Below are 20,209 nucleotides of genomic sequence, written 5' to 3'. Positions count from 1 at the left end.
AAAGAAATATTAAAAATAGCCTTATATATTAATATATTCACCTTTTTGAAAAACAAAATTAACAATATCTATCAAATATTACTAAGCTTATCATTGGCTTTATTGATTTTTTGGGCTCCTTTGTAATCAATTATAATTTATATCTTTCATTTAAGTTTATTGATAAAAAAAATAATTTATCTTCTTCTTTTTTGTATTACATCTATATTTTTTTGGTAAAGTATTTAATTTATGTTGTTTTTTCATGTCACGTCTATTTTATTTTTTGGAGAAATATTACATCTATTTTTTTATATTTTATTTTGTCACTTAAATTTTTTGTTTGTTTGTATCAATGTCTTTTATTATTTAGCTTAATTTAGTTTTTAAAAAAAAAATTGTCAATGTTTTTTTTTCCTAACTCTGCTCCATCTTTTTTTTTTTACTTTTTTTTTTTGCTTAAATTTTTTTAACTTTTATTGATTCAAGTGATTTTGTATCAATAAAAAAATTATCCGAGATGGATTTAATGAAATTTGGTCAATAATTGTAGCTTTACAATAATCTTAAGTCTATAATCAATATCTATTTATAATTTATTTTCATATAACACACATACATATATATTTTTAGCTTTATAACTTTTTATTTATGTAAAAATAAATAAGTTTTCGTTCTCTTATTAAAATGTAATTAATATTAGAATATCTCCAAAACTATTTATAAAATTTATTAAATTAATAATCATAATAAAATAAATTTAAATCATGTTATAATTTTAATTTGTTAAATATTATTTTGATATGATACTTAATTATAAATTATATATAATTTCACTTTCTCATACGAGACAAACTACATCTATTATAAAAAAATTACATCATGAAATTAAATATATTTATTTAAATTAAATTAAATTAAAAATATAATCAAATCATAGTATGGTATTTTTATAAATAAATTATTTAGATATAACAAAATTTGTCTTCATGATTTTAATGAAGTAATAGCTATAAAATGTTAAAATCAAGTATAAATGAAGAAATTTTATATTAAATACAAATTATGATTTGTAATGAACTAATCGCTATAAAATATTGAGATAAGTATAAATAAAAAATTATATTAAATAAAAATAAAAAAGTTAAACAATATATAAGTGAGAAGAATTCATATTTCAAAAGTTTTAGTATTTTTGAGTTGAGTACAATAATAAATTATAATTATATGATTGTTCTCTGTTAACGAAGATGTCTGCTAATACGTAGGCAACTTCTTTATTGCTAAAAAAATGAAGAGATTCCAATATTTGAAAGTTGTTTAAAACTCTACGTCAATAGATTAAAAAATAGTCATAATATCCTAAAATAAAATATTATGAAAAAAATATAAATTAACCGATAAGAACCTCATCTATCTTATACTTTTTCGGTGAAGGCTTCTACAAGTGCTTCATCCAAACACACCTATACATTTGTTTGCTCGACATAACTAAAAAGTTGTATCTTTACTTGCACTGCAAATAAAAATTTTCTTTTCTTGCAACATATATCACCTTTTCACTGTAAAATTCTTGAAGTTTAGATCCATTTCTTTTGTAAAGTATTCCTAATCTCGGGCAAATATTATAAAGGTGGTAGAATGAGTTCCATCAACAATCCTTAGTTGAATGTTATATTTCTTGACATGATATTAACATGGTAAAAGTAAGACATCTTTAAGATTCAATCAACATAATCCAAATACACAAAGAATTAATATATATTAATTTTAACTTCTAAAATAAGTCAATAATTTTTTTTTCAAAGTATATAAATATAAAGTGACGTAGTTATGCTAATAGAACCAACATCAATTTAATGCATGTATTTAAACATTAACATAAATAGTACTTATGTTATAAGATAAATTTAAAATAGATGAAGCACTCTTAAAAGGACATAAAAGTTATTAGATAACATGCATAGTACAACAAAATATATTTAAAGTATTAACTATTATTTTCTTAAGCTACTAAAAATGGTAGGACTGTGAGCATAAAAGACTCGTAAGTAAATGTTGCAGAATCCATAAACTCATTATCCTTTTCTTTGAACTTGTGAGTTAATCCCTGTAATACACAATTAAAAACTCAGATATTTTCATAAGCAAAAATAGAAATGTGTCATTTTTATTTTAATATAATATAAATTGTTTCATTAGAATTTAAGTTTTGGTTCGTTCTATGAAATAAATCATTCATGAATTACTAAAATTTCACTAAAGAAACATCATGTGTTTTTAATATTATTGTTATAGTCAACTATCTAAAAACAACTATGTGTATGGTTAAATTCATGTGGAATAGATTGTTATTTTAGTCTTTATATAATAATGTAATCAATCTCTGATGTTAAAACATTGTCACTTCAATTATGACTCTATAAATTAACATTTATTTTAATTTTTTATATATATGTACAAAACGTCAATGTAGTAGAAGAAAAAAAAAACTATTATGAATAACTTTTTATAAAATTAAAAATGAAAATAGAAATTTTATAAACTCACATATTAATATCACTGACACTAACAATCTTAAAAAACTCTCTAAAATTGTCATTTTGCTTTTTTACTTTTCATACTCCCCACAATATAATTTAAATTATAAAAATAAAAGTATAAATAAGAGTAACGTCATTACTCACCTTAACAATGATGCAACATCTGCATATGCATGAGCAAACAAAAATAGAGAATTAATTAATATATACATTTACAACCAAAATAAAAACAGTATATATATTGCTGGTATAAACTGAAATTTTCAATTTTATTGAGAGATTTTTTTGTCTCCCATTTTAAAAATATGAGTGTCTTAGCTTTTGTAATTATTATATATATAAGGACAAATTTTAATTATTTTCTTTTTTGTTATAACAAAAGAAAAAACTTTTTTATTATTATAATGTAATAAATTTTCAGTTTTGTTTTAAGCATGAGGTTAAATATCCATATAATAAACGTTCATTGAAAAAGAAAATATATTTATTACACTTTTATATTTTTAATGTAATAAATTCTTAATTTTTCAATAAATTTTTGTTATTTTTAAATGCAAAAAGCAAATAGTAAATTTTTATCCCGTAAAAGATAAAGAAATTAAGCAAAGGCATACTCGATGAAATTGTCATATTCTATAGCCCTGTTTAATCCACCAGTTTTGTCAAACTTGGAGACGAGCAAATCCAACACCAAAGGAGAAACAGCATAACCCAAACTCAGCAGAGCATCACGCAATTCAGATGAGTCCATTTTGCCACTCCTATCATTATCAAACCTCTCAAAAATTCCCTGCAATAATAATATTATTAAATCAGAATAATATGTTCCAATAAAGAGAGGGTAATTTGTCAAGTTAATAATCTAAATTAACGAAGAAAAGGAAATACCCTCCAATTCTGTAGACTCTGAAACAGAGAGGTGAATTCAAGGGGTCCTGCGTTACAAAGTCGAAGAGAACCAACAATGAAACAGCACGTTAATATTTGAAATCTTAGGACAAATATCACCTAAAATAAAATTAACTCACACACAAGATTAAGTTAAATCTCTTTTGTGAATTTCTGTCATGTTAATTAACCTTATGGTTTTATTAACACCCTCACCTTCAAATCTAATCTTTATTAAAAAAAAATGGCTTAAATATGTTGGTCCTTATAAATGATAAATTCTTATAAATATTTTTGTTAAGAAATAATTACTGAATAATTAGACATTTAGGATTTAGTATATATTGTTAACTTTTTTTCCATTAAACACTAGACTAGCTTTTTCTGTGACACCACATGACATGTTAAGTCATTTGTTTTTTTATTTAAAATTAAAATTTACAAATAAATTTTCAAACTTATTTTATATAATTGTATAAAAGTTCTTTCTCCTTACTCACTTTTTTCTCTTCCCTATACTCCCTTCCCCACCACTGCTCTCCTCCACCCACTCTCATTCTTCCATTAGCACCTCTCACTTTCCTTTCTCTATCACTCATTTCCTCCATCCCTTCCCCACATCCTTCTCCCTCTAACACTCACACTTGTTCCTCACATTGGCACTATTCTTTTTCTTTTCCCAAGTCCCTTTCTCTCTAACACTTACACTCCTACCATCATCCACACCACCCCCTCTTCTACCCCTTTCCTTTCTCTTATCCACGCCATCCCCACACCTCCACCCTTTCTCCACATCTTTCTCCATCCGACACTCACACTTCTATCTCCCTTTAACACCCACACCCATTCCTCACATATGCATTACCCTTCTCCCTTCCTCACATCCTTTTCTCTCCAACACCCACATTTCTACTACCATCTTAACTATCTCTTCCTTTTCTCCTATCCGCGCCATTCTCGCATCCTTCTCCCTTCAACACCTACACTATCTTGCCTCCAACACCCACACTTCTGCCACCATATGCATCACCCCTCTCCCACCCCTTTCCTTTCTCCTATCTGTGCATTCTCCACACCTGCACCACATCTTTCTCCCTTTGACACCTACATTTCTATTTCCCTTTAACATTCATACCCATTCCTCACATCCGCATTACCCTTCTCTCTTCCCTATATCTCTTTCTCTCTAACACCCACACTCCTACCACTATCTGATTCTCCTTTTCCTTTCTCCTATTTGCAACATCCCTATACCCCCACCCCTTCCCCACATTCTTCTCTCTCTAACACCCACACTCATTTCTCACATCACCACCCTTCTCCCTTGTTGCAATTAGGCGATCGCAAGGGTACGGCAAAAAAAATTTCAAAAATATCAGATGACTAAAATTTCGTAGCAAAGTGACTTACAGATGTGCTATTTGGCTAAAAATGAAAAGAAAGTCCTAATAACAATAAGTAACAAAATAAAATAAGAAAAGAGAATAAAAAAAAAAGAAATCATGGACTGTAGATGGAATTGATGGATGCATGTTACTAGTTCCCAGGCCATTATTCTAGCGTACAAAATTTATATTAAATGATATCAAATCATTACTTTGTTTTGACAATAAAATAATAATAACCTATTAATAAAATAAATGAATAAACAATAGAAATGATGGAATCTTCCTATTCTTTATCTGTCGACTTCCTACCCCTTAACTTCTATTTCAACAAACCACAAAAATTCAAAATATGGATACAAAGAGGAAATGATTTTATATGTACAGACACAAAAATATTTTGAATGCAATATATGAACCAGTGAATGTTTTGGACCTAAACAATGAACAAACAAATATTTTAGATTTGAGCAACAAATGAAGACGGTGGAAGGGCTAAAATGGTGTGGCTTTTTCTTCTTTTAGCTTCTAAAATTTTGTATTCTTCTTACTTAATATTCCTCTCCTCCTTCGAAATACTTATTCTTCATTTTGCATCTCATTTCATCATGTTTTCTTCTTCAAAACAATTTTTTTTGCCCCTAAAATTTTACTTTCTTCGAAAAAACCCTATTAACTCCTTTAAAATCTCCTTAAAAAAAACTAGTTCTTCCTCCTCTTAGATCTTTCTAAAAAAAATTTTAAAATAATCTGCCGCTCTTTAAATTTTTTCGTTTCTCTCCAAAACCCCTCTCAAATCTTTTACTTGTATTTATACGAGTCCAGTTTTTCTCATTTTAGGGTTTCATATGAAAACAAGCTTCTGAACATTTCCCTTTCTTCTGTATGGAATTTACTCTGTGAGCTAGGTGTAAGCCTGCCTGCCTGATGCAAGATTTTCGTTTATAGGAGTCAAATCTCTTTTTTCAAAATTTTCTATTTTTTATGTAAAATAATTTTATTTTTATATATATTTAAAAAAAAATTGGAGGCAATCTCCTGGAGGCAAACAAAAATTAGTATTCACATCCCTTCCCTACATCTCTTTCTCTCCAACACCCACACTCCTACCAACATCCACACCACTTCCTCTCCACTCCAAACAAAATTCGATACATTGAACTTCTCTGCCAACTCAACAGTGTCCACAACCATCTTCCTCACATCTGCCACATCACCATCATTCTCGTGGCAAGTTGGTGATTTTCGAGGTTGAAACAACGATACAATAGAGGAAACCAAGGGAGAGTTGAACGACGAAACCATAGTAAGTAGAGAAAGCGTGAAAGCTTTGATAGGATAAGTAAGAGATGAGGGAAGGGGGGAAGAAGGGGTGCTGGAAGGGAGTTGTGAGAGAAGGGGAGGGAAAGGGAGGAATTGCGAAGAAGAAAGAAAGAAATTTAAAGAGACTTTTATGTAGTTATATAAAATATATTTAGGGACTTATTTATAAATATTAATTTTAAATAATAAATAATATGAAATGCCATGTAAGCTGTGACTAAACCTCGAAATGACTATATGATGTAATGTGAAGTGTTGAATTAGCTCAACACTTAACATAGAAGAGATTAACTGCAGACACTAAATCATAAATTTCTAACTTTCTAAGACTTTTTAACAAAAATATTTATAGGACTTTTCAAAAAATGACCTACATTTATAAAGACTAATAACATATTTAAACCTTAAAAAAACATATTCATTATATAAATAATAAATTTTCTTCATCTTTAAATTCTTAAAATTAGTTTTAATCATAAATGTTAATATTTTTTTAATTATATATAAATTATGATATTCATTAGTTTTTGAAAAGGATTGATATAACTTACGTTTATAATTATTAAAGACTAAAGTGAGAACTTCACAACAAATATGAAAAACGTCCAAAATTTTCAGGGAAAAACTTGGAGTTATTCTATTTACTCAACAAATTTATCTGAATAGCTCACAAGCAGACCAACGGAAAACAAGCAACAAATTGAGTTAGGAGTCATGAAGACGCGTTTTTTTATTTTTCAGAGCAGTTACATGCAAAGTTGCTACATTTAATATCTTTTTATTCAATAATTTTAAATATATATATATATAATGTAAAAAAATAAAATTACTAAAAAATACTTAAAAATATTTTTTATCTCTGATTTTTTTTAAATTTTAGTCATTCAAAATGATTTTTTTATTTGATTTGAGTCTCCATTTTTATAAATTTAATAATTTAAATCTGGGTGGTAACACAACACGACAAAAAATATAATGTGTAAGAACTTTAAAATCGGTCATATAAATTATGGTTAAAAGATCGAAGTGTTAAAAAATTGAAGAATAAAATATTAGAAAAACATAAAGATTAAAAAAAGATTTAAACGAAAAAAGAAAAAGCAATGAGGAAGAAGAGCATGCAGCAGTGATGGAGAAGAGTACCAATTTTGTTGAGATTGGTGTCAGTGAAGTGAAACATGAGGAGATGAACGGTCCTTAAGCTGAAGCTTTGGTCGTGAGAAGAGAGTGCTCTCTGCATTTCGACGTCATCGATGAAACCACTTCCGTCTTGGTCTGCGAGCTGGAAGCAGGCCACGACGGTCGGGTCGGTGCCGGGAGCGAATGTCGACGGCAGAAGCGAGGCGAAGGGGCTCGCCGGCGGTGGGTAGCCGTAACCGGAAGGGTGGTTAGGATAGGCAGACATGTTGAAATGAGAAGAGATGAGTTTGCGATGCTTAGTGCTTGAGTCAGCCTCTCCATTTATACACAAATGCTGTTGTCCTGTTGTTAATGTATTTGTTGTTTACTGCTCCCAATGAATTTGATTTTTAATAATAATAATAATTTAAATATATTCAAAAAATAGAATCACTATATCAAACATGAAAATCAATTCATAAAAAAATTAGTTATAATATTTAATATTATTAATATATTTCTTTGATTTATAATACAAGTATTTTACTGAGGTAATTTATTTAAATTAAATAAAAAATTTTATTGAATATTTAATTAATTTACGTTAATTGAGACTTGAATTTAAAATTACAACTACATTTAATTTAATAATATAATATAAATTTTATTAAAAAATTATTATATATAAACTTTTATTATATATTATTAGATATATATAAAAATTAATAACAATAATAATATAATTTTTTTAATTTTCGTAATATTCTATAAGATAAAAAATTATATTATTAATTTTTTATTAAAAATTATAGCATTTAATTATATTAATATGTTATTTAAACAAAAAATAGTATTAATACATTAAATTACATTGACATGTATAATTTTTAATACAAAATTATTATATATAACTTTTTAAGCTGTACAATACAAAATAGGTTAAAAAATTTGACAAGAGTTTTATTTATTTCTGATAAAAGTAAAAAAAATATTAAAAAATGTTTATTTATTATATTAAAACTAAAAATAATAATAAATATGTATTTATCTCAAGATTATAAAAAACATTTAATGCATAATTATTTGTAGTAATTTAAAGTATGTGTTTAATATTTTATATAAGGTGTGAATGGACATTTTTTTTTTAAATAATGAATATCTTTTATTAAAGATAGTTTTATTTTTGTATAAATTTTTATAAAAATGTTATATTTAACATAAACTTTGAAACGAATAATTAAATTTATTAATTTTATATTTTATAAAAAAAATATTAAAATGTGTAAATGTCTAAGGCATGTATTAAAAGATTTAAAATATCTTTATTTGTTTTTAAAATTATAAAATATTAAATACATATTTTTATGATAATTTTAAATATTTAATAAGATGTATTTAATATTCTGACCACCTATACTTGGATCTGTTTAAAAACATAGTAATAATTACATTATTAATTACTTATCATTAATTTTAAATGTTGAATTTAATATTTTTCTAATAGTAATAATAATATCAAAATTTTAATGTATGTTAAAAAAATTTAAAAAATTATTAAAATAAATACTTATTGTTTAAAATTATATATAAAAAATCCAATGCATAATTGTATAATTAAAAAGTTTAATATAATGCATTTAATGTTTCTAAGCTTGTACCTTATACATACTTTAAAAAGTAGTAATAATATTAATTATTACTAGCTTATCTTCAGTTTTAAATATTGAATTTAATGTTTTTTTTAATATAATAATATTTAATACATATTTTATAATAATTTAAAGTATTAATTAAGATATATTTAAATTTTTGAATGTGTAGCTTGAACATACTTTAAATTAATAATAATAACAGTAATAATTAAAATATAAAATATTAATTTTATTAACTGGAATAGTTTATTTTGAAACTATTATACATGTATTAAGAGACTGTACCTTTACTATAAATGTTTGGAATTATTTAATTTTTCTTAAATAATAGACTTTTTTTTTTTAGTTTAAACTTTTGTAATTGGTTATTTTTAAACTTATCTGATTCTGCCATTAGCACTTTTAAAAATTGGTAAAGTATTTTTGGATATATTGTTGTATCTTTGGAAGAATAGAAATGATTTTATTTTTTTTTAAACAGATCCGATAAGTCTAATAGCTTAGATGGTACCCTCCCTCAATTGGACAATTTAAGTTAAACACTGATGAAGTTGTTCTTAAGATTGATCCTGTTGTTTCTGCATGTGGAGGCATGATTCGTAATTATCAAGGCCAATTAGTTGCTGGATTTTATAGTTTCTTGAATAGAGATAGAAACAGGACAGGTCAGGCCAGCTTTACTCTAGACAGACATGGCATGTAACATAATTATTAGGCCTAACCTGTTACCTATTAAAGACTTTATTTTAGGTCTGACTTGGCTAGAAGCCTGTTATAAAAAAAAATTAATATTAATAAAAATATAAATATTTTATTATCAAATTAGATATTTTTCTAATTTCTATCTATGTTATTAATAATTATTAAATAATTATAATAATATTTATATAATTTTATAAATAATTTTTCAAATATTATTTAAGTATTAATTATAAATATTTCATATTAATAAAATTTATATTTATATTTTTCTTGATTTATTTTTTAAAAATTATATAAATAGTAAATATTTTAATTTTATTTTAGAAATATTTTGTTTGTTTAAAGACATCTTATATTCAACAAATAAAGTTATAGTAAACACATAAAATTGATAAAAAAAACAACATTCACACAATTTATTGAATTAATTAAAAGAAAATTATTATATTTTAAAAAATAAATAAAATTAAACTTAATGTAATATATATAATGACAATAATAATAACTATTAAATTAAAAAATAATTATAAAATATTTAATTTTATTTATTTTATTAATTTATTATTTTAAATTAATAAATAAACATAAAATTAACTACATTATAACATTAATGTAATATAAAAAATATTACTGATACAATAAATTAAAACATATATTTATATATTTTATATAAATTGATAAATTAACTAATAATTTAATTAAAACATGTGCAAGTTATAAAAATATATATTATTATATAATTTATTTATAATTATATTATTTATATTATTTGTTACATGGTCTGATTATATATATATATATATATATATATATATATATATATATATAGTTAATAGTTCCAGTCACCAACCGGAACTGTAGAAATAGTACTTTTTGATTTCCTTTATAAGGAGGCCTCGACCATATTGTGAGGTACCCTTTCATTTAGCAACATAAGAGAGATTTAAGAGAGAGAAGCTCTGAGAGAAAAACTTCTTGTAAGCCTTCTTCTTCTTTGAGATCTTTCAATAAAATTTGCTGTTTAAACCTTTTCACAATTATAATTAGGTCCCTAGTTCTGGGTTTAGCACTAGATTCCTCAGAAGGTTGAGGAGTGTCGGGAATAGTAGTAAGGAGGCTAGTAATTTTACTAAGCAACTCATTCTGGTTTTCCTCATTCACCTTGGCTTTTTCTCTTTGCCTGAGTTCTACGATTTTCTGCTTAGCTTTGGCACTAATCTGAAAAGGTTTAAACAGAGGTTTTTCTAATTGTGGTTAGGAGGATGAAGAAGCTAAACCCAGAACTAGGTCCCTAGCTAAAACTGTTAATGTTATTTCCAAAGCTGATTCAGAACATTGTTCTGAAACAGACTCTGTTCTAGCCATCAATCCAATCAATAATTGGAAAAATTCATCCAAACTTTATTATAATAGAGCTACTGCTCCTGACCTTATTTTAGAAGAAAAACAAGATTTTATTCAAAGTTTCAATTCTAATGATATTTATATTTGGAATATCGATGGATTATCTGAATATAATATTATTGCCAAACTTCAAAATATGTCGGTTGTCGCTATGAGATATTTTACTAATCAAAATATGCCTGAAGACACCATTGTCTATATTCTTGTTGCTGGTTTTACTGGCCAACTCAAAGGTTGGTGGGATAATTATCTCACTGAAACTGATAGAGATAACATCCTCTCTGCAGTTAAAATTGATGATAAAGGGAAAACCATTGTTAATGACAATGAGCGTCTCCCTGATGCTGTGTATACTTTGTTATACACAATATCCCAACATTTTCTTGGTGATCCTTCTCTTTGGAGGGAAAGATCAGGAGAACTTCTTTCAAATCTCAAATGTGATTCCTTGGAACATTTCAAGTGGTATAAAGATACCTTTATGTCTAGGGTCCTTACTAGGGAAGATTGTAACCAAGCCTATTGGAAAGAAAAATATCTTGATGGTCTTCCTAAAGCATTCGGAGATCTTATTAGAAGTAAACTCCGAAGTCGTTCTCCTACTGGAGAAATTAATTATGATAATTATGATTATGGACAGCTTACTGCTATTATTATCCATAGTGGTATTAAAGCCTGCCAGAAAGATAAACTCCAAAAACAACTTGCTAAAGAAAAAGCTTTGAGCAAGAAAGAATTAGGTTCATTCTGCGAACAGTTTGGTCTTCCATCCTGCTCTCCCAAAAAGAAGAAACATACCCCTAAGAAAGAGGCTGTAGAACCTTACAAAAAGCCCTACAAACGCAGGTACAATAGAAAACCCAGTCCTAAGAAACAAGGGGATAATGTCATCCCCACCAATATTCCCAAAAAACCCAGAACAGGCATAACCTGTTACAATTGTGGTAAACCTGTCCATATTAGTAAATACTGCAGGTTAAAAAAGAAAATTAGTAGTCTTAATTTGGATCCTTCTTTAGAAGACCAGATTAACCATCTTTTGGCTGATTCCTCTAGTGAAGACGCTGATAAAGAATCTGAAGAGGATGTTAACCAAATTCAAAATGATGACCAAGCTTCTTCTTCTGACAGTGACGAAACTCCAGAAATCAATGTTTTGACAAAAGAACAAGATCTTCTTTTTGAAGCTATAAGCTCTATTTCGGATCATCAAGATAGAAAAGAATTTTTAAATAAATTCAAAGAGGTTTCAGAAAATAAACCTAAACCTAAAGAATATTTTACTTCAAACAAATTTGACATTACAAATATTTTCAAAAGATTAGAAAAGAATTCTAGCATTAAACCAACCACTATACAAGATCTCCAGATTGAGATAAATAATCTTAAGAAAGAGATTAGAGAAATCAAAGATCAACAACAAATTCATCAAGTTATTCTTTCTCAGTTAGATAATGATTCTGACATTGAGAAAGTAGAACTTCCTGAAGATAATGATTCTGTAAAGGTTGATTCTGATAATCCAGAAGAAACCTTTATGTGTTTGATCAACAAGGTCAAAATACAAAAATTTTATATTAATATCAGAATCGTTATTGATGATTTTGTTCTTGATACTTTGGCCCTCTTTGATACAGGTGCTGATTCAAACTGTATTTTAGAAGGATTAATTCCTATAAAATATTTTGAAAAAACCTCTGAAAAACTCAGCACTGCTAGTGGTTCAAAGCTGAAAATTAACTACAAACTTTCTAAAGCCGTGATTGAAAATCAAGGGCTTAAGATTGAGACAAATTTTCTTCTTGTAAAAAATTTAAAAAATGAAGTTATTTTGGGAACACCTTTTATAAAAGCTCTTTTCCCTCTACAAATTTCGAAAGATGGTATTTCCACTCGTCATTTAGGAAAACAAGTAATTTTCAAATTTTCTAACAAACCATTTACAAAAAATATTAATTCTATTCAAAACAAAATTAATCAAATTAATTTTCTAAAAGAAGAAGTTTCTTTTGCCAACATTGAAAAACAATTACAAGGTCCTTCTCTCCAGAAGAAAATCCAATCCCTTTTAAGAAACATCCAAACTTCTATATGTTCTGACCTACCCAGCGCCTTCTGGAATAGGAAAAAACATATTGTCAGTCTTCCTTATGAGTCAAGTTTTAAGGATAGCCAGATTCCTACTAAAGCCAGACCAATACAGATGAATGAAGAACTCCTTCATTATTGTCAGAAAGAGATTACAGATCTCTTATACAAAAATCTTATTAGGAAAAGCAAGAGTCCTTGGTCTTGCTCCGCTTTTTATGTTAACAAACCTGCTGAGATTGAGAGGGTACTCCCAGACTTGTCATCAATTACAAACCCCTCAATCAAGCCCTTCAATGGATTAGGCATCCTATCCCCAATAAAAAGGATCTTCTTAACAGACTTAATTCTGCTAAGATCTTTTCAAAATTCGATATGAAATCTGGATTTTGGCAAATCCAAATTTGCGAAAATGATAGGTACAAAACTGCCTTTACTGTTCCCTTTGGGCATTACGAATGGAATGTTATGCCCTTTGGTCTAAAAAATGCTCCTTCTGAATTTCAAAAAATCATGAATGACATTTTCAATCCTTATTCAAAATTTGTCATTGTCTACATTGACGATGTTTTAATTTTTTCCCAATCCATTGATCAACATTTTAAACATATAAATGTTTTTATCAATGTTATTAAACAAAACGGTCTTGCCGTTTCAAAATCAAAAATTAGTCTCTTTCAAACCAATATCAGATTCCTTTGACATAATATCCACCAAGGTACCATTATCCCTATCAGTAGGTCCATTGAATTTGCTGATAAATTTCCTGACAGGATTCTTGATAAAACCCAATTACAGAGATTTTTGGGGTGCCTCAATTACGTAGGGGATTTCATCCCCCACCTAAATAACATCATCAAGCCTTTACATAGTAGGCTTAGAAAGAATCCTCCCCCTTGGACTGATGTCCATACTAATGTCGTCAAAGAAATCAAAAACAAAGTTAGGAAGATAAATTGTCTGTATCTTCCCATTCCTCAAGCCTTCAAAATCGTTGAAACTGATGCCTCAGACATAGGTTATGGAGGTATCCTTAAACAAAAAATCGAGTCTCATGAGCATATCATTGCATACACTTCAAAACATTGGAATTCTGCACAACAGAATTATTCTACTGTTAAAAAGGAAGTTTTGGCAATAGTTTTATGCGTTTCAAAATTTCAATCTGATTTATTAAATCAAAATTTTTTAATTAGAGTAGACTGTAAGTCTGCCAAAGAAATCTTACAAAAGGATGTTAAAAATCTTGCCTCAAAACAAATTTTTGCAAGATGACAAGCAATCTTAAGTGTTTTTGATTTTGACATTGAGTATCTCAAAGGCACTTCAAACTCTCTTCCTGATTACCTTACCCGTGAATATTTACAGGATAAGTAAGATGCCTAGAAAGGCAATTACCCCTTCCAGGGGAGGAACCACCAGAGGCGGCAAAGTCAGGTTGGCCCTGACTCTAAACAAATCAAAACCACAATCTGCTTCAGCAGATTCAAAGACCTCTTCTTCTGGGTCATCTACCCCCATTGAGTCATCGACTCAAAAAGCCATCCAAATTGTTGAGTCATCAACTCAGCAATCTGGAACTCCAAAAGAATCCTCCAAAAAGACTGATTCTATTGTCAAAACCACAAAACAAACCAAAGCAGATTATGCTCTCCCAATTAGTACACTCTTAGCTGTCCAACAAGGAAGCTTGAGTAGCCTACCCAATAAATCATGGGCAGACATTGCCTCTGAAGAAGCTATGGAAATAGATTTAGCCAGCCTAAACACTATACTCCAGTCCTTCAACCAAACCCAGAAAACAATAACCAATAAAACAGAAGGGACACTTGACCTTCAAAAAGGAAAACAAAAAACTCCAAATCCTAACCATTATGTAGCTAAAGGAAAATTCTCCTCAGTTATACAAATGGAACCTGAATTTTGGGACAAAAACCCATACAAGGCAATTACTAAAGTCTTCCCACCAGGATTTCATTTCAGACCATACCAGGCTAATAAAACCAGGCAGTTTTATGAGTTTATTTTAGTGGATTTAGACTCTGTTTCCATTAAACACTACAAAGACCATAAAGATCCTTCAATTACAACCCATTCAACAATCCAGATCTTGAAAGTCTTAACTCCAAAGGCTTTTGGAAAAAATCTGAATTCTTATAAAAAGTTTTCCCAACCATTTGATCCAGTAGGTTATAATTATTGGGATTACATTGACGCATGGACAAGAACTTTCTGGTTCCAAAATAAACTTAACCGACATTCTTGGTTAATATATTTTAAAAAGAATCAGAATTATGACTTTCCAAATTGGTTCCTCCAATGGTGGGATTATTTTGGGCCAATTGAAGACATCCTTCCCACACCTGTCAAAGAAGGATACAAAATTTACAAAGGCAGATATATGCGAGAATCAAGAATTCCAGCAGATCTTAAATACTTCTCTGACTTTGCCCTAGCATGGGTATTCTCATGGCAATACAGATATGGCAAGACAGAAAATGAAGACACTCTCCCTTTGTTGCACAGGTATTCCTTTGTAAAATGGTGGAATCAATTCAATGCGGAACATGCCGGACCAGAAGGAGTTGCTGAATATTTTGGGAAAAATCCCAAATTATTAAATCTAGCTGACCCAGCAACATTTCAATTCCTTAATCAGAAATCCAAAATTGCAGCATTCTTATCAGGATGCGATACCAAAGAAAAAATGAAGAAAAATCTTCAAGACGTTCTCCTGTTATTGCAAAGCCAAGAAGAAGGAGAATCTTCTAACCAACATGCCAATATTGAAGAAAATCAAAATGAAGATGATTGTTTCGGTATTGACATCCAAGATCTTTAGAAACCGGTACTATAGTTAATAGTTCCAGTCACCAACCGGAACTGTAGAAATAGTACTTTTTGATTTCCTTTATAAGGAGGCCTCGACCATATTGTGAGGTACCCTTTCATTTAGCAACATAAGAGAGATTTAAGAGAGAGAAGCTCTGAGAGAAAAACTTCTTGTAAGCCTTCTTCTTCTTTGAGATCTTTCAATAAAATTTACTATTTCAAATTATTTTCTTCTCTTCTCCCTCTTAGCCGGTCCTGTTCGGACTACCGTCGCTCCGGCTTTCTTCTCTTCTCCCTTTACTAGATCTGTGTTGGTTATACCACCGTTCTAGTTTCTTTATGTGTTAACTGTTTTACATACTGCACTTTTAATTTCTGCATATCATTTAGTAGTCCTGCTACTGCCTACTTTCCTTTCAGTCTTTTAATCTGTATATTTCTGTTCCCTTGATCCACTTCGGGTTATCTGGTATATATATATATATGTATATATATACATATATATATATATTATAATAAATTTTTTTATTTTATTTTATTATTATTTTTTTATAAATTTTAACTTTCAAACTAAAATATAATTTAAATTTAAGCAATTTCTATTTATTATAAAAAAATTATAACATAAGATATTAATATAATAATTAAATAATTAAATTAATAATAATAAAATTAAGAGTATAAAAAATATGTTAATATAGTTTTATTATTTTATTTGTAAATTTTATTTCGTTTAGTTTTGATTACGTCTTATTCCTGTTCAGAAACTTAACTATTCTTTAAATTGTTTAAATATAATAAATATAATAATTATTATTAAATAAATTTATTATTTAAAAAGTGTAATCATGTATAAATATTTTTAATTTTTAATAAAATATAATTTCTGTTTATTATAATTATAAATAAATAAAATTATAACATAATATATTAATTTAATAATAACAGAATTAAGAATATAAAAAATATATTATTAAATAACTTTATTATTTAAATATATTTTAATAGCTCTATTTTTAAATTATAATATATATATATATATATTTTTATACAGGTCGGCCTGTCAGACTTAATAGGCTTTATAAACAGTTTATGCCTGACTTATTTACTTAAACAGACTTTAAAAAAAGTTTAAGCCTGATTTATTTATTAAAAAGGTTAGGTCAAGCCAGGTCACAGGCTCCTATCAGGCGACTTAACCTGTTTCCATCCCTATTCTTGAAGCCTTGTTCCCCTCTTGCTGTTGAGCTTTGGAGAATCCTCTTAAGAGCTCAACTGGTGGTGAAACACATAATTTAAACTATATTATGAATTAAAAACGACTCAAATAAGCCAGCAACAACCTTCTCACTCCTTGTGGAATCTCATTTGTAAAATTAGAACCTTGCTAATATTTATTAGGTTTATTAGTTAGAGAGACAAAAAAAATATACTAACAATTTAGCCAAACTTGATTTGAAAAATATTTCTCTTTATTGTTATTCTAAGTTTACTAATACCTCATCCTCCCTTGTTCCTTTCTTAAGCCTGGAAGCTAGTGGCACTTGATGTCTTAAGATTGTGAACTAGTTTTTTTTTTTTTTTTGGGTCTTTTCTCTGTTTTATTAGAAAAAAATATATAAAATCAATATTAAAAATATTAAAAGTATTATCTCTTTTTTTAAAAAAATAAATATGTTTAATAAAACGCATTATAAGTTTGTGCAGATTAAAAATATTAACATAAAATTTAGTGTTCATGTGATTTGGGTAGGTTTGACTTGAGTTTGAATTCGGGAACCAAAAACTGAAACAAACAGCATAAAATATTTCAATATTCTAGAGAATATTTTAGAATAAAAATTGTCTTCTATTATAATAGAAACAAATTTGATTCCATACTAAACTTAAAACATAGAGACAGTTGTAATTTTCTTAGTTTTTTATTAATTCAAATTTTGATTTATTTTAATGAATTTTTAGTGGTTTAAAATAATTTGAACTGGTTCTTGAACATTTTAGAAAATTTTTACTGGAAATAATAAAACATTACAGATTTATACTTTAATAATATTTAATAACATACTTTTTAATAAAAAAATATTATTTTTTATGTTTTACTACACGTTAAACGAATTATAAATATCATTTTTCAATAAATATTTTTAAATTACAGGTAAAGTTAGCAAAAATATATTAAGAGTATTTAAAAATATATATTATGATTTTCTTTAACCTGGATTTAATAATATATAATAAGATATTAATAAATAAGATTGTTTATTAAAATAATAAATATTTAACATTATTAAAATTTATTTTATAACATTTTACAATTTTTACTAAAACTTATTATTTATTACGTTATTGTTATATCTTTGATACACATTAAAAAATTGTAATAAAAAAATGTTAGTAAAATACTTTTTGAATGCATTTTATTATTAATTAAAAACATGAAAAATTATGTAAGTTTCACTTTTAATATGACAAAATTTATTCATAATTTTATAATTTGTAATAAATTTTATTTAATAACTAAAAATATATTAACAGGATATTCTTAAAACTAATTTCACTAATAATAAAAAAATATATAAATACAATTTTTTAAATTACATTTATCATGTAAAAATATGAAAACTTTTTACTATTAAAAAATATTATTTTAAATATCTAAAACTAATTCTAAGAATTAAGAACAATAATAATAATAATGACAATGGTAAATATTATAATTTTATTATTCTTAAAAAACATTGTTGTGTTAATTATTTTCTCTTGTCTTTATATAAAATACTCTCAACTAAATTATATAAAGTAATTAAATTCATTAAAGTTTTATCTTTTTTTTAAAAGTATAATATATTACTTTTATTCTTATTTAATATTCTTAAATTTAACATTTTATTATGATCGATATTTTATTTATTTAATTTAATTTTTTATTTATTTACTAAAAGTAGTTAAAAATATAATAAATATTCTTAAAAATTAAAAGGTGCCTTATAAAAATATTAAATTTTTTAAAATAATTTTTTAATTACCCTATGGACAAAGTTAAAAATAAACTGATGATAAAAAATTAAATTAAATTAAATTATGTAATTTTAAAAAATTTAATAATAAAACAATCAAATTTACAATTTAAAGAACTAAAATAAACATTTTTTCTACAATTTATTATATATATATATATTAAAAAGGAAATGCATGTGCTGCAGAGTAACCATAAATGAAAAAGGGACAAAACTCTACAATACAGCATAAAGTGAGGGACCACACACCTTTTGATGGGAGAAGAACCACAGTAACTTTTTTTCTAAATAAGAGAAGGGTATGAAACCCACTCCCTCAAATGTCTTCTAACCAAGATGCACAAATATACTCATTTCTAGCTAGAATGGGGTCAAGAGAGAAGAGAACCTAAAGATAGAAGCACAACACAAAGAAGATGGAATATAAATGAGAGGAAGATGAATCAAACTAAGGAGATTCCAATGGAAGATGTTCTTCCCATCAAGAAGATGGAGTGATTTTTAGATGAAAGAATTTGAAAGTATAAACTTTTTGCACATTTTTTCGCTACTCATTTAGATGTTTTATTTATTAAAAAAAATGGAAAGTAGGGTAAACAAAACTTTTTTCGTTTATCTCTAATTGTGAAAACAATTGGGGAAGGGGCTCCATTTTATTTTATTTTTTATAATTTTATCTACTGTAATGTTAAATAATTTTTAAAACGTTATAAAAATATAACAAAAAAACATTATGAAAAATATTATATTCAATATTTTAAATTTTTTATTATTATAAAAATATTTCGTATACAAATTTGTCTCTACTTGTTGTATACTTTTTAAATTAGTTTTTCACGAGATTTATTATTATCCATGAGTATTTACAAATATTTTTTTAAAATTTAAATTACTTAGTTTAAAATATTTTATATATAAAATTATAATTAAAAAATAAATCACTTAAAATAAAAAAATTACACATTATTTTATATCAATAACAATGACACACTTTCAAGTCAAACATATATAAAAAAAATATTATAAAATAGTACAATTAAAATATATTTATTTTAATATACACATGGAGATTATAATAATTTTAAAGAATAAACTTTATATTAAAATAAATCACTTAAAATAAGAGTTAGGTTATATTTTTCAAAAGACCTATCAGTTCTTGACTTTTATAAAACATCAACAACTAAGAGTTTCTATCTCAAGGATGTTAACTTTTATTATTAAGTGACATATAAAATGATAAAATGACATCATTTTTCTCTCCTTTATCCCAAGAC

The 20,209-nt window shown here is 26.6% G+C and overlaps 1 protein-coding gene across 1 annotated transcript; it reads right to left on the bottom strand.

Moving 5' to 3' along the window:
• Positions 1-1,984: 1,984 nt before the first annotated feature.
• LOC113871432 (probable calcium-binding protein CML49) lies at positions 1,985-7,523 on the bottom strand. Its single transcript, XM_027508529.1, has 5 exons — positions 7,262-7,523; positions 3,411-3,457; positions 3,137-3,312; positions 2,667-2,685; positions 1,985-2,089 (listed from the first exon to the last, which is right to left on the bottom strand). Exons 1-5 carry the CDS (start codon positions 7,521-7,523, stop codon positions 1,985-1,987), a joined length of 609 nt encoding a protein of 202 aa, XP_027364330.1.
• Between the last annotated feature and the right edge of the window lie 12,686 nt (positions 7,524-20,209).

This window comes from Abrus precatorius, unplaced genomic scaffold (assembly GCF_003935025.1).
Source record: "Abrus precatorius isolate BTA unplaced genomic scaffold, Abrus_2018 Scaffold7, whole genome shotgun sequence".
Taxonomy (NCBI): Eukaryota; Viridiplantae; Streptophyta; class Magnoliopsida; order Fabales; family Fabaceae; genus Abrus; species Abrus precatorius.
The sequence above is the reverse complement of the archived record's forward strand: the minus strand, read 5'-3'. Positions and strand labels throughout refer to the sequence as shown.